This window comes from Sturnira hondurensis, unplaced genomic scaffold (genome assembly GCF_014824575.4).
Source record: "Sturnira hondurensis isolate 20B ecotype Veracruz unplaced genomic scaffold, ASM1482457v3 Scaffold0022136, whole genome shotgun sequence".
Lineage (NCBI taxonomy): Eukaryota > Metazoa > Chordata > Mammalia > Chiroptera > Phyllostomidae > Sturnira > Sturnira hondurensis.
The window spans coordinates 8,894,909-8,911,455 of NW_028094767.1; the positions used below are offsets into that span (position 1 = coordinate 8,894,909).

General features: G+C 35.1%; 1 protein-coding gene across 1 annotated transcript in view; it reads left to right on the plus strand.

Moving 5' to 3' along the window:
- The window catches only part of EYS (EGF-like photoreceptor maintenance factor), a 240,792-nt gene that overhangs the window by 51,800 nt on the left and 172,445 nt on the right, over positions 1 to 16,547 (plus strand). The window contains exon 2 of the mRNA XM_037034345.1: positions 14,123 to 15,077. Coding sequence (XP_036890240.1) covers positions 14,300 to 15,077 — 778 coding nt within the window. The 5' untranslated portion in view covers positions 14,123 to 14,299. The remainder of the gene's footprint in view (positions 1 to 14,122; positions 15,078 to 16,547) is intronic.

Below are 16,547 nucleotides of genomic sequence, written 5' to 3' on the forward strand. Positions count from 1 at the left end.
AGTTTTTGTGTACCCTTCAAACTGAAATGGGTCTCTTAGAGGCAGCATATTTATGGAGCTTGTTATCTTATTCATTCAGGTACCCTAAGTATCTTAATTGGAGCTTTAAGCCATTTATATTTAAGGTGACTATTGGTCAATACATATGTAGTACCATTTTATTGCTAGACTATTTTGCTCTTTTTTCCTTTCTTTTCTCCTTCTCCTTCTCCTTCTCCTTCTCCTTCTCCTTCTCCTTCTCCTTCTTCTTCTTCTTCTTCTTCTTCTTCTTCTTCTTCTTCTTCTTCTTCTACTTCTACTTCTATCAAGCCCTTAAACATTTGTTGCTATACTGATTTGGTGTCAAAAAAAAAAAAACAAAAAAAACTCCTCTAGCTTTTTTTTGTATGGGAAGCTCCTTATTTCTCCTTCAACTTTAAATGATAGCCTTGCTGGGTAAAGTGGCCTTGATTGTAGGTCCTTGCTTTTCACCACCTTGAATATTTCATTGCTACCCACTCCCTTCTGGCCTGAAATGTTTTTGTCAAATAATCAGATGACATCTAACTAGTGCTCTCTTATAGGTAACTGCCTACTTTTGTCTTTTTTCTTTTAGGATTTTCTTCTTGTTTTCAAGCCTTGACATTTTAATTATGATGTGCCTCAGTGTAGGCCTCTTTTGGTCCAACTTGCTTGGTACTCTCTGAGCTTCCTGGACTTGTGCATTTTTTTCCTTTACAATATAGGAAGTTGTGGTCATGATTTCTTCAAATAGATTTTCCTTCTCTTGATTGGTGCCTTTTCCTTCTGGCATCCAGTGATGCAGATATTACACTTCATATTGTTCAAAACAGTTCTTAAAATGTTTCTTAAAAATATTTCTTCATTATTTAAATTATTTTTTTGCTGTCTTGACTGGTGCATGTTTTCTATCTTATCTTCCAAATCACTGGTTCCACCCTCTGATTTATCTAACCTACTATTTATTTCTTCCAGTGTATTATTTATTTCTGATATTTTACTCTTAATTTCTGACTGGTCTTTTATGATTTCAATGTCTTTTTTCATGTTGTTGAGTATCCTTATAATCATTGCTCTAATCTCTCTATTTGATAAATTACTTTCCTCCATTTCATCTAGCTCTTCTAGAGAATTCTCATGTTCTTTCATTTGGGGTCTGTTTCTTTATCTCTCTATTTTGGCTGTATCTTTGTACTTTCTGCTTTAGTGTTTAAACTAATCAGTCATGTTTAAGCTAATCAAACTGAATTCAGCAGCCTGTCATAAGCACAACAGGGCAGGGCAGAATAATTACTTTGGGTGGGTTATCACTTCTGCTCAGGATGGTGCCACTTCGAGAGAGATGCTCTGAGAAGGATGGCTTCTGCAGTGTGGTGGATGAATCAGCACAGGGAACCTGGTGACTGTTCCTTCAGTTTCTCCTCAGAGGCAGCAACCCCAGATTCTCCTCAAGCATCTGTACTCCACTCTGCCTTCCCTCTGCCAGAGCCCAGGGTAAGTGGCTACAAACAAAATGTTGAGTGTTGACCCTTTAAGAGGTTCTCTGTGTCTCTAGCCATCACTCTCTGGCAGACAGAAACCCTGCTACTTTTCACAACTGGATGCTATCTGAGCCCCTTTCCATCTCTGATGCTATAGGCTGGGGGCCCAGCTTGAGGTTTAGTTCCCACACTTCTTAGGGGCGAACCCCAAGTCATGGAAATATCCCTCTAGAACTTCAGCTGCAGCCTGAGACAGTCGAGCCAGGCCTCTGGACCCTCCACCATACTCCCTACCAGCCACACTGTGGTGAAATGGTTTCTTCTGTCTGTTTTTAGTTATAAGGCTTCTCTCCAGCTAGTGTCAGTTGGTTATTCAGGATGACTTCTGTACAATTTAGTTGTAATTCCAGATTGGTCCTGGGAGTAGGTTAGTGTAGCTTCTGATTATTCCTCTGCCATCTTGGACCTTCAATATGGGCATTTTATGTGAACTTGCAGATGCATATGACTATATAAATTAGCCTAAAAAACACAAGAAAGATCATTTTAAAGAAACTGGGTTATTGGACTTTCCCAAATTTGTATATACTATTTCACAAAACAAAAATATCACTAACTTTCTATTTGAAAGGTCAGAGGTATCAACATATTTTATAATTTATATCATTTATCACAATAACTATATGGGATAAAACAATCACTACTTTCATTTCACAGGTGGAAAAACTGTTTTAATTTATCTAGTATGGGGGAGGTAGAAAGGACAGAAAGAGATTAAACCAAAATTTGTAACTGGGCATTTGATTCCAGAGTTCCTGTGCTTAAGTACTACAGATTTTAGGCATGCATAGTCATTCTGTATCATATGTTTTACATCTATTAAATGAAAGCCTTTTTATTGTCTTATGTCAAAAAACTTTGTTAAGAGACTCAAATCTAAATATGTATGAACAAATCATATTTTCTCTTTTTTTTCAGCATGTATATTCTTATATACTTTATAGTTAGGAGTGATAAAAAAGTGGTAACTCTTGCAAGTGAAAATTGGAACGTATGAATCCTAGTCATCATTAGTAATCATTTTATCCGTGTCCCCAAATCTCTGATCCTGAGTATGGTGTATGTCATCCTTGATCTTTAATTGTCTCTCCAATTACAAAGAAATAACATCAAACTATTGAGAAAATGGCAAGAATGTAATATGTCTAAGAATATTTTGATGTGCAATTAGTACTACAACCAGAATACCCTTTGTCTAATGAAATTATCATTGTGTAAAGTTGGTGATCCATGCTAATAATAACAAGTAGATAGGATGAGTATTTGCAAACAAAGGAATTGGACTTGCTTAGAAATATTATGAGTAGATTAGATATCACAATAACTCTATGATGAGTTCATCCTTCTTGTCTATTGTGTACCTATGTGTGTGTGTATGAAATAGTATGTGTGTGTATGTGTGTAAACTTCTCGTTGCATCCTAAGGAAAATTATCTTGTCCAATGCATGACTTTCTAGCTTAACCATATCCTTGTTATAGTTGTTTCAAAAATATACTGTATTTAAATGTCTACATCCATGCATTTTGTAAAAAATACATTAGATTCCTCTCCTTTTGTTTATTATAAATTATTTGTGTGTCTTAACTGGTTTAAAACAAAGTATTTAGGGGATAGTGATGTATATCCAGCAGAATGCAAATACACAAAGTGTTGCAGCAGAAAAATTACAGGCTAGGGAAACCAAGACCCTCCTTTCCCACACAAACATGTGAATTCAGCAACAATTCATGGACAAATCATCTTTGTGCACATTTCAGAAATGATTGTAGAGGTCCCTGTACCCCAAGCATATGTGAAACTAGACTTGTTGAAGCTGGAAGAAAGATTTGGGACATCCTCTCACCAGTGTTCCTATCCCTGGTGCAGCACCATGAGATCAAAAAGAGTAGCTAGATCCCAGCCTCACCTAAGGAAAGAAAAGGTTTGGTTCACATATTTAGTGTCCATATCCTTCTGGGGCCCCTCAGACTGGATGGTACCCACCGACATCTGTTTTTCTCCTTGTACTAATTCAAATGCCAATCTCTTCAGCAACACCCTCACAGTCACACATTAAAATAATAAGATATCTGCTTATCCCTTGATCCATTCAAGTGGACACACAAAATTAGCCATCATAAATATTGCCTTTTATTATCTTATAGAAAGCACGACAACAGCACATAGTGTTAGAGCTAAAAGGTGCGTGAAAGATTTTGCAATCTAAGCTTTTTTCTTTCCTAGCGAAATGATGAGTTCTCTGACTAGTAAGTGGGGTACTCCGACTTGTAAGTAGCAGGGTCTGAACCAGAATCTAGTTCCACTGTTTCTTTCATTAACTTATGGTTCCTTTATGTTACATTGCCTCCAAAATATTAATTAGCTCTGGTAGGGAGAATTTTAAGGAAGTTGTGGTGAAAGAGGAAGTGGTAACAACATGCATTCATGTACCTTTTCATACCCTCATGTATAAAATGGAGATAAATAATTGTGCTAATTTTAAAGGTTGAAGATTGAAAGAACAAAGCTTGAAAAACTTTACAGCTTAAGCCTTCAGTTAAATGTTAACTCATTCTGATAACTTTAAGAAATTATTTCATTCTACTCTGGGATTTTAATTTTCCTTTATCGTTGCATTTTCTCCTGAAAGACAAATTATCATTCATGATACATCTGATAGTTGTTTGCATGCCCTAATTTCCCTTTCAATTGTTAAGGTCACATTTCTAGGAACCTTAAATTCACCATAAAAGTGCTTTAGTGTGTGTCTGAATTATCAGGGACTCTTGCCTACCTAGAGGCCTAACTGCTTAGAAGTAGACACATGTATGTAAGAAACACGTGCTTTCACGTCTAGAATGTATCTGTCTATAAATAGAATATTTCCCATATTTGGGAAGATACATATTTGACATGTCACATCTTTTTTTTTTTTAGAAATTTCTTTTTTTTTATTTAACTCTTGTTCAAATACAGTTTTCTTTCTTGTATTCCCAGCCCTGCCCCCCCCAGTGCTCCCCACCTCCCTCCCATCTCTGCCCCCCCACCTTAGTTATTGTCCATGTGTCCTTTATACTTGCTCATGTGAGTACTTCCCCTTTTCCCCTGTGATTCTCTCCCCTCTCCCCTCTAGACCCTGTCAGCACGTTCTGTATTTCAATGTCTTTGGTTACATTTTGCTTGCTTGTCCTGTTAAAGGTGATATCATATGGTATTTGTCTTTCACTGCCTGGCTTATTTCGCTCAGCATAATGCTTTCCAGTTCCATCCATGACATGTCACATCTTATAAAATTTAAATAATATTTGCCAGAAATGTGCTAGAGATTTTATCATATATCATCTCATTGAATGATTTCAATATGGTAATGCCTTAAATCTTCCATCCTTCTTTAATTCCTTCTTTTCTCCCCCTCTCACTTTCTCCCATCATTCCTTCTTTCTTTTCTTTTTGCCTTTTTTCTATAGTGATTCCACAAATATTTTTCAGCCTTAATATGTGTCAGGGAATGTAATGCATTTACAATGTAATATATTTGCACCCCAAGTGTTTTAGAAAACTTCTACAAATATTCCTATAATTAAAATGATCTTGCAATGTATTTAATTCCTCATATTTATACCTATAAAATATCTATAAGGCATGACAAGTTACTGTAGATATTAATGTCTAAGTGTGCCAAGAGAAGTTGAGTGAAAATTTTACAGGTTACAGACCTGAAGGTAACCAGTGTATTAGAGTGGTTCTGAATCCTCAGCTTCTGACATACAAACTATGGACTCTTAAATGACTTATTTGATGATGCTGACACCAGGTTTTTTCATCTTTAGATTGGAAAAATAATGTCTATCTGGGAAGACTAAAAATAATTTCCCTACTCTGCTTAGGACATACAGTTTCTAAATCTATGTAACAAATTGCAGTAATAAATACATGCAGTAAGTACACATTAAAAAGTAATTTTAATTAATAATTTTCTCTGGTTTAAGATACATTTATTTACAGATTAGTTGGAGTTAAATTTCTCTTTAATATATAAAAGTGCCATTTACTGTTAGTCGGAAAATAAACAGGTGTGTTATTTTTCTGTAGTTCTTTTAAATAATGGCATGCATAATATATTTTTATCACAAAAAATAAAAATAAAAGCAGCACAGTCTAATTAGTGTTTGTCAGTTTCATTTAATGACTTCCAGAATACAATTATAAGCTTTGTACAGAAGAAGTTAAAATCGTATTCTTAACGAATTATAATGAAAGGTTTTCTAACTCACAAATAGAAACACTAGCATTTAAGCATTTTAAGTACAGTTAAAAAGTGTTCTATAATTCAACATGAAAAAAAGTGGCAAAAGGGGAGTATCATGTTCATCATCCAATATTGTTTGCATCATATTTCTTGATGGAATAAAGAAGGCATTCATTAAATGAAATAATTGCTTTGAGTAACATCATTTTACAATTAAATAACATAAATTTCTAAATAACTCAAACAAACCCCTACCTTTTGGGGGTACATCTAAAGAATTCTAGCCTTGTTGGTGTAGCTCAGTGGATTGCGTGCAGGCCTGTGAAGCAAAAGGTTGCCAGTTCAATTCCCAGTCAGGGCACATGCCTGGGATGCAGGCCAGTTCCTTAGTGGGGGACACATGAGAGGCAACCACACATTGATGTTTCTCTCCCTCTCTTTTTCCTTCCCTTCCCCTCTCTCTAAAAATAAATAAAATGTTTAAAAAAAAGAATTCCAAATGCCACACTTCAAGTCTTAATCACTGAAAAATTTAGAACATCAGAGAAAAAGGTTTGTGAGAGGAAAAAAAGAAAGTAAAAGGTAATATACAATTAAACAATTGTAAATTGTTTAATTAAAAATTAAACAATTAAAAATAAAAATTATATTGGACTTTTCATTTAAAAAATGAAGGAAATGAAATAATGCTTTTTCTGTAAGAAAATAACCTTCAGTTCATCACTCTATACTCAAAATATTAATCAAAAGCATGAATTTAATGATATTCTCTGACATTTGAGCTTTTAAAATTTGTTTCCCATTTACCTTTGCTGAGAGACCTACTGGAAAATGTTCTCCACAAAAATAAAGGATCACCTTCAGAAACAACATGCATGGTTCAGGAAACAAGGATGCAACAGAAAAGTGAGGCAAATGGGAAAAGCAACGTTATGTGATAGAAAAAACTATGGTACATATACACAATGGAATTTTATGCTGCAGAAAGAAAGAAGGAACTCCTATCTTGTGCAACAACATGGATGGAACTGGAAAGCATTATGCTGAGTGAAATAAGTCAGGTGTTGAAGGACAAATACCATATGATCTCACCTCTAACAGGAAGCTAAACAACAAAGCAAACAAGCAAGCAAAATATAACCAAAGACACTGAAATAGAGAACAGGCTGACAGTGACCGGAGGGGAGAGGGGAGGGAATTTCAGGGGAAATAAGGGAGGGATTTAGAGGAACCTATATAAAGGATACATGGACAACAACTGAGAAGGGTGGAAATGGGAGGGAGGGGGGAGGATGGGGGGTGGGACGGGATGGGAGTAATAGACAGAAAACTGTACTTGAAAAATAATTAAATGAAAAAATAGAAAAAAAATAGACAGGGGGAGGGTGAGAATAGTATAGGAAATGTAGATGCCAAAGAACTTATATGTATGACACATGGACATGAACTAAAGGGGGGGAATGTGGGTGGGGGGGAGTGCAAGGCGGAGGGGAGTGAAGGGGGGAAAAATGGGACAACTGTAATAGCACAATCAATAAAATATATTTGAAAAATAAAATAAAATAAAAAAATAATTAAAAAAAAAAAGAAAGTACTGAAAGGAAAGCTGGGCTTGCATCTGGAAAGAAGTCGGTTCAGATTGCAGAGGTCTAAGATGGAAGTCTACAGAGAGGCAGAAAACAAACAAACAAATGAAAAACATCTCTTGCTGTATTTCACTGTATTTTCAGGATTTTTAAAAAATGTTTATTTATTTATTTTTAGAGGGGAAGGGAAGGAGAGAAGGACATAAATATCAATGTATGGTTGCCTCTTGTGGGTCCCCTGCTGGGAACTGGCCTGCAACCCAGGCATGTGCCCTGACTGGGAATCAAACTGTGATCATGTGGTTCGCAGGCCTGCGCTCAATCCACTGAGCTACACCAGCTAGGGCTACTTTCAGGATTTTTATCTTAAGTTCAAGGGCTTTGAGAAAACAATGGATACATTGGACATAAGATTAAGATCTGCTTTGTAAAAGATTATTAATTTCTTGTTGACAAAATGAGAATTTAAGCCACAGACTGGGAGAAAATATTTGCACATAATATATCTAGCAAAAGATTTGTATCTGGAAACAGAAAGCACTTTCAATATTCAATAATAAGAAAACAAAGGGTCCTATTAAGAGTAGGAAGTACTTCTGAAGAAACACTTAACCTAAGTGCATACACAGATAGCAAAAAAAAAAATGTTGGAAAGATACTCAAGATCATTAGGAATCAAGCCACAGTAAGATACATGTTTGACTAACTGAAATAAAAGAGACTGTTTATACCAACTTTTGAAGGTAATTTGGAATAACTGGGACCTCAAAAAACTCCTGATAGAAATATAAAATGCTAAAACAACTTTGGAGAACATTTGGCAGTATTTTTTTTAAGGTAAACATGCACCAGCCGTCTGAGTCATCCATTTTCCTGTGAATCATCCATTTTACTCCTAGCAATCCAGACATGCCCAATAAAATTGTAGTCCACAAACGGCTTCTAATTAAATGTTTATAGGAGCTTCACTTACACTATATAATGCCTGGAGTCAGCAGTGACCACCGTCAGGTAAATGGATAGACAATTTTTGGTATATCCATATAACGGAATACCAAGTAAAGCTACTCATAGTAAAAGTACACAAAATCGCTTTCTTGCATAGTTGACAGTGACCAATATATCTGAAAAAAGCAAGTAAAAATCAGTAAAATTCAATGTAGACTTTGGGTTACAACTCCAACATATGAAGAACCTGGAACTTTTAATGTTCATTCTCATTGCAAGATAAAGCTGAGCGAAATAAAAATCAATGGCTTTTCTTAAACCTACAGAAAACTGAGTTTTCGGGGCAAACTGGCACCTTGGAACCTGGAGAGAGAGATGAATGGAGTGAGTCCTAGCACATATCTTGAAGCTAAAACACTGGAGGCGTAAGCTGATATGAACACTTAAATGGGAATTTCATTGAATTATTGAAGGCAATGTGGGCCAAGAACTCCTGGGAGACACAGGCTTAGTTTGTCCCCCACATATTCATGGGCTTTAGTTTGAGAACATTCACAGAGTTCTTATAGTAAAAATCTGACAATGATCCAATTGGGACCCAGGCAAAAGGATGGGAAGACTAATCCTTTTGAAACAAATGCAGGCTTTCTTTATAACAAAATCCTCCTCACCAGTTGGAGTTTTACTTGAATCTTGTCTCAGAACAGTGAGTAAGGACATTCTTCATACTTCAGGCTCCTCTAGCCTTTCTTTCTCACCTAAGAGGGGGGAGTTATATGAGAAAGATCACTTGCAAAAGCCACAGCCTGGAGATACAGACCCTTTAGAAAATTTAGATTTAACTTGAAGTATAGAGAATGCTCGTCCACACTGACACCAAACCAACAGGACTTCAATAGGAGAATAGTCGATTACAGCTAAAAAGGGTGAAAGAGACAAACGTGTCTGGGGATGAGCACTTAGGAAAATCCAAAATCAGGAAGGAAGTAAAACACAAAGGCACTAATGAAATTTGAAGCCACTGATACCCACAGGTACAGCAACTACTCACCCATGCCCAGTCAGATTACTGTGAATTCTCACACTAAAGGTCCATTTATCTCAGCACGTTATTTGTTGTGTAAAGCAGATAAAAATCTGCACAACATTATTTGTTGTGTAAAGCAGATAAAAATCTGCTTTAAATGATAAAGATTCAAGTTAAAAGTAAAGAGACTTGGAAAAACGTATCATATTGCCACTAATTCAAAAAAATGCCGGAGTAGCTGTATTTATAGAAAAAGCAGTGTTTAGAGCAAGGAAAGTGGTCAGAGATGACGAGTACTAGATAATAATAAAGAAGACAATTCTCCCAGAAGGCATACTAATTCTTAAAGGACAGTATGTGAAAAGATTTTAGGCAGTAACTGATAAAACTGACAGGAAAATTAACCAACCCACTATTTTAGTAGGAGACATCAAATACCCCATGTCAATCATTGTTATGTAAACCAGGCAAAAACCTAACAAAGATATGGTTGACTATTTCAGCATTATCAAGCAGCTTGATCTAATGGGCATTGACAGAATACCCCTCCCAACAACAAAATACACATTTTCTTTTTCTTTGAGTGTACATGGAGCATTCACCAAGACAGATCACATTCTAGGCCCTAAAACACAGCTGAACAAATTTACAAAGTTGAAAATTATGCAAAGTATGTTCTCAAATCACAATGGATCAGAACAAGAATTATCTATCAGAAAGATACTTATAGGTGTTCAAATATTTCAAAATTTAACAACTCACTATTAAATAGCACATCAATTAGAAAAGAAGTCTCAAGACAAATTTTAAAATATTTCAAACTAAATAGAAATTAAAATATAACTTACCAAACTTTGTGAGATGCAGAACAATGTCTTTGTAAATTAAAATTTGAGTTACAAATTATTATACTTATCTTTTGGGTACAAATTATCGCTTTTTATTCCAATGTATTCATATGAGATGCTTATAATAATCTTGTTCTAATAAAATTCAGTGCATTTTGTATTCAGCATATATAGATCCAAATTGACCTTGTAGAAACTTTCTGGGTTTTTATTTCTGACTTCTTTTTTACTTATTTAAATTTCCTTGAGATGGAAATATAAAACCCAAGTCACTTTCTCTTAGAAAATATAAATGCACAATAATTAGGGACCCAGAGAATTTTGAGAAGCATGGGATTAGCCACTCAAGAATATGAGCTCACATCTGCAGCTAGTCTAAAAATGTCACACAGACCTAATTCTTCAATACAAGTGTACTTTTTCTTAGCATTTCCATGTGGAAGTAAATTTGTGACTGTATTTGTTTAAACCCGTTTATTATTTAATTTTTTATTGTGTCATTTCAACTAGGCTGCTGGGAAAAGAATGCACTGTGCAGTTTGATACTACTATAATTTTGTGACTTAACAGCCACAAAAGTATTTTAATATTGCCTAGTGATCCTTCTAGTTTTCTTAATTAACATTCTCTCATATTTTCTTCACTCTTTATTTCAAATCTTGTCCAATATTGTCCTTTGAAACTCACCATCTTTACCAATCACCTCCTATGTCATAGTGAAAACAGACCTCACAGGATAAATTCCTGAAGTTCCTGAAGTTCCGGTCACAGCCTTAATAATCTACAATAGTCTTGTTTCTTCTCTCCTACTCTACACTGTGTTATTCCATACTTGTGATATCCCTGGTATCCCTTGCTTGTTATTTAAAGAAAATCAAGTCTTTCACATTTTAGGACAAACTTCCAATAACTTTACATACATATTGAAATATAAAAATATATGATTAGTATTATCAGATTTAGAATTCCAGCCCAGCTTCTCTTCTATGTTCATCTGTGTGTATACCATTGATATCTGGGTACTTCTATAAGAAAATCATTCAGAAGGGCTTAAAATTTAATATATGCATGTGTTATTCTGACATCCGGTCTCCCTTATCATTTTGTTTCTCACCTGTTTCTCCTGGGGTTCTTTCTCTCTCCTTAGGTCAACAGCCTTCAAGATAAGTGTTATTGCCTTCCCCATATGTCTCAGCTCTCCCAATTGTACCTACTAGTATGTACATTCCTCACTCTGCAAATAAATTGATGCCATTAAGATAAATAGTGTTCTTGTTAATCGCCCACATAAAAATCTTCAAGTTCTCCATTGCCTTAACATTATATGTGAGCTCTTTTACTGACAATGCTTGCCCCTCTTGATATACTATAGAAATCATAAGCTTATATTTTATGATAATTTATTTTTCCTCTGTATTAAAAGCTCAAATTATGCCCTGGCTGGTGTAGCTCAGTGGATAGAGTGCATGCCTGTGATCCAAAGGATAGCGGTTTGATTCCTAGTCAGGGCACATGCCTGGGTTACAGGCCAGTTCCCAGTGGGGGACACATGAGAGGCAACCACACATTGATATTTCTCTCTCTTTCTCCTTCCCTTCTCCTCTAAAGATAAATTAATAAAATCTTTTTAAAAATAGATAAATAAAAGCTCAAATTCTCTTCTTCAAACATACCCAGTGTCACACTCATCTCAAAATCTTTAGCTAGACCTCTTCTCCTGGCATTCTCCTTCTGAGCAATTTTCCCAGATGGATCTATTTCACTCTCCAAGCTTACCCTTTTTCCTATTAAATGCACCTGCTATGTGTTTTTAGAGTTCTCTAGACTATTTTTTATAACAAATTGATAATGCTCCTTTTCTAGTAATCCAGCTCCTTCATTAAGTTTTTAGTTCTTTATATCGATATCTAATTTCACTTGGCTATTGATGAATTCCTAGTACCTAGAACATTTCCATGTATATAGATTAGAATCAAATAGATTTGTTTTATGTATTCTTTACATTTTAGAAAGCTTATTATTTTAAATTAAGAATTTATGATTAAAGCCCTGGCTGGTTTAGCTCAGTGGATTGACAGGCCTGCGAACCACACGATCGCAGTTCGATTCCCAGTCAGGGCACATGCCTGGGTTGCAGGCCAGTTCCCTGCAGGGGACTCACGAAAAGCAGCCATGCATTGATATTTTCCTCTCCCTCTCTTCTTCCTTTCCCCTCTTAAATTAAATAAATAAAATCTTTAAAAATTATATATAAAAAGAATTTATGATTAATATATTTCAAATGAACATGATCATACAGAAATTTAGTTTTAAGAAAGTTATACGGGCCTGTGAACTACACGATCACGGTTCGATTCCCAGTCAGGGCACATACCTGGGTTGCAGGCCAGTTCCTGGCAGGGGATGCACAAGAAGCAACCATACATTGATATTTCTCTCCCTCTCTCCTTCCCTTCCCCTCTAAAGATAAATAAATAAAATCTTTTAAAAAAGAAAAAAAGTTATAATTTAACTTATTCTGTGTACATATTAAGGTAATATATTACTTATGCAACTTCATATTTTTATAGATTTCTAACACCCACAACTGAATTTCAAAAAGGTAATTTATAACTCAAATTTAATTTCTACCTGATCTAAAATTCCCATTGTCCAAAACACTGGACTTACCATAAATATTTAATATTAATATCAAATAATTATATATTATAATGCTATAAAATATCTTATTTTAACAATATTTAATTGGTAATCAAGGTATAATAGCAGTGTTGGGATGAAATCTATATTTGAATCTGACAAATGTAGATTTTAATTGCCCAGTGAAATTGGACAATAATAAAAGGTACCGCTTATTGAGTAGTCTAATTCAATCTTCAGTACTACTTTGTTAATTCAACACTGCTGTGTTAATATCTTTAAATTAATATATTTAATATGTTCCTACCTATAAAGCAAATTAAAGCTGATGTGGACTATGGACATAGAATGAATAAATAACATAATTGAAGTCCGAAGAACATATATTTTCATTATGTCATTTATCTTTCTTCTCTGAATTTGAGTTTTGTTGTGAGGTTCGTAGTTTATTTGTTAATCTCTAAGTATAGTGATTTACAAAGAGAAAAACCTCAATGAGTAGTAGTTACTACTTCTTAATTGGGTGAACACATTACTCCCAGTTTGGTTTCTTGCCTTCTTTCTGGGAGTAGTGATGTCTTCCAACAGACTTGATTTCCGGATCCCTCTTTTCACACCAGTGGTGAGTGATAGAAGAGAGAGCATTTCTACCATAATACCTGTATTCATCATCCTTCCATTACACCACTTTCCATCTTCTCTTCCCTTTTCTGCCTGCCATGCTTCCACCATTCCTTCAAAAGTTGAATGACGATTTATTCTGAGTTTAGTCATTTGTACAGCAGAATTTTATCTGTCTTTAGTATATCTGAGAGCTTCTACCTCCTGGATTACCATTAGAAGAACATGATTTGTCACTCACAGATACCTCAGGACTTATATTCTTATGAAAATACTACATGAACATTATATTTAAACCATTTTATTCTTATTTTTGTCTTCTCAAAACTTTTTTCCTAAAACGAATCAGAGAGAGATACTTATATCTGAAGGAAATAAAATCCACCGAGTAAAATAATCTTAATTATTGCTGTGTTTCAATTGTATTTGAGCTTGATATAAAAGACTACAGTAAGCTGCTAATTTAACTATGTGATGGCTCCACACTTTTTCATAAGCAGGTGATTACATGGGGCAGGATGAGATACAACGTAACAATCACATTTCCCCTGGCCTTGTTTCACAAAGGAGGTGCCTAGCTGTTAGTGACACAGTCCTTATAGAAAACAGCTGAGACATTTTTGTATCATTAAGTAATTTAGGAAAGCCTTCACTAACAATGTTGTATCTTTCTGTTTAAAGGGATAATTAAAACGGTTGAACCTACTGATTCTTCATCAATAACTGGTCATCAAGTTCACTTGTACTTTGGGAATAGCAAAGAAAACCAAAAAGCCAGTTCTGGGGAATTCTCTGAACACAAATCTCTGTTTAGCAATATCCAGCATTATTGAAATCATATGTTGATCAATCATTTTCATGGTGGATTATAAAATACTGTTTCCTATAATGACTAACAAGTCAGTTATGCTTCTAAGCCTGTTGGTTCTTCACAGCATATATACACTTGGAAAAACAATATGTAAATGGCAATTGGTGAAAGAATGGCATACACAACCCTCATCATATGTGGTGAATTGGACACTATCTGAAAACATCTGCATGGATGTCAATGGAGATTGCTGGTTTGAGGACATAAATGCTAAAATGAGTACTTCAGGCAATAACTTTCCCCAGATTTGTCCTTTGCAAATTCAATTTGGAGACATTCTTGTAATTTCATCTGAACCATCTCTTCAATCACCAGAAATGAATTTGATGAATGTTTCTGAAGCATCATTCACTGACTGTCTGCAGAACACCACAGCTGAAGAACAGTTGCTTTTTGGCTGCAAGCTGAAAGGAATGCACATGGTTCATTCTAAGTGGCTGAGTGTTGGGACACATTATTTTATCACAGTAACAGCAAGTGGCGCGTCGCTTTGTCAACTGGGACTTCGACTAAATGTAACAGTGAAAGATCAGTTCTGCCAGGAATATCTGAGTTCTGAGTATTGCTCGGGGCATGGTAAATGTCTTACTGAAATTTGGAGCAAGACATACAACTGCCATTGTGAGCCTCCATTTTCTGGAAAATACTGCCAGGAACTTGATGCATGTTCTTATAAACCATGTAAAAATAATGGCAGTTGCATTAATAAAAGGGAAAAAAGGAATAAGCAAGGATATGAATGTATCTGTCACCCACCATTTACAGGTAAGACTGCTTTAAAAATAACATATTCTATTTATTAAAATACAAAAATAAACTGAATTTACAAACTACTACATACATATTTTTTTAATACTCAGTTTTTTAGGCTGAGCTAAATTTGGATTCAGAATATAGAAAAATCATATCAGACAGTGTCTGAAATAAGCTTTTTGCTTAATTTAAGAAGATTTCTTAAAAACACTGTATATGTTTTAGACTGAAATACCTATATTCACATCTCTCTCAAAATTCACTCAATTTCTCACTAGAAATATAAGGTCAGAAAAATATGTTTTAGTCACTCAATGAAATTTCCAAGCTTGTGGTTGTATGGGGTAAAAAAGCTCTGGGTGATAATGTGGAAATGAAGTGTGAATCTGAGTTGAGGAATATAATGAACTATGTGGTGTTGCAGGAGAGGCATTGGAGTCACTTAGGAGAGTTGGAGACGAAAGATAATTAAGAACCAAAACAATGTTCTTAATGGATGTCAGTGTGGCACCTATAAATGATTGCTAGGTACTACTAAGGAAGAAAAGAACATGGTACAATTAATAACTAATTATCATATGCTAAGTGAGAAGTAATGATGAGGTTGTAAAAGTATATTTGTTGAGTAGATGAAACCAGAGAAGGGTAATCTAAAACAATGTAAACTATACTACTGAGACTGAAGTGAAGATTTGAAGGAAAATAAACTATCTTTATTTGAAAGTTTACTAGGGAATTGGGGTCATCAGAGGAAAGTAAAGAGAAACATTGTGAATTGTGAGGAACATTTCCAGTCTGGGAATTTATACAAGAGTTTCTTTTAGTCCTGGCTGGTGTAGCTCAGTGGATTGAGCACGGGCCTGTAAAGCAAGGGGCCACCGGTTTGATTCCCAGTCGGGGCACATGCATGGGTTGCAGGCCAGGTCCCCAGTAGGGAATGCATGAGAGGAAACCACACATAGATGTTTCTCTCACACTATTTCTCCTTCCCGTCCTCTCTCTCTAAAAATAAATAAAAAATATTTTTAAAAAACAGTTTCTTTTAAATGATAGCTTCAGAAACAGAGTGGAAAATTACAAGAATAATGGGTAAAACAAGAATGATCTAGCAAGATGAAATACTTTGTATAGTTGGCAATGATACTATGAGAAAACAAATCACAAATTAGTAGTATATGTTGGTCATGAGATTGGGTGTGGTGGAAACAGTATATATGATTAGAGTAGATTAGGTTTAGGAATATAACTATAATTTTGTTGGACAGGCTTTAGGAGTTTTCAACAAAGTCTTTCTTCCATGGAGCATGGGATTACGCCTTTGGAGCCAAATATGAGAAGGCTGTGCAAAGAATATATAATGGAAGAACTCAATGAGCTATCGTAAATTCTAAAATTCATCTAAGCCAATGTTTCAGGGAGGTTAGTCTCTATGGTAGAGAAATACCAAGGCCATTTGAGAAGTTAATCCTAGCTTATTAATAT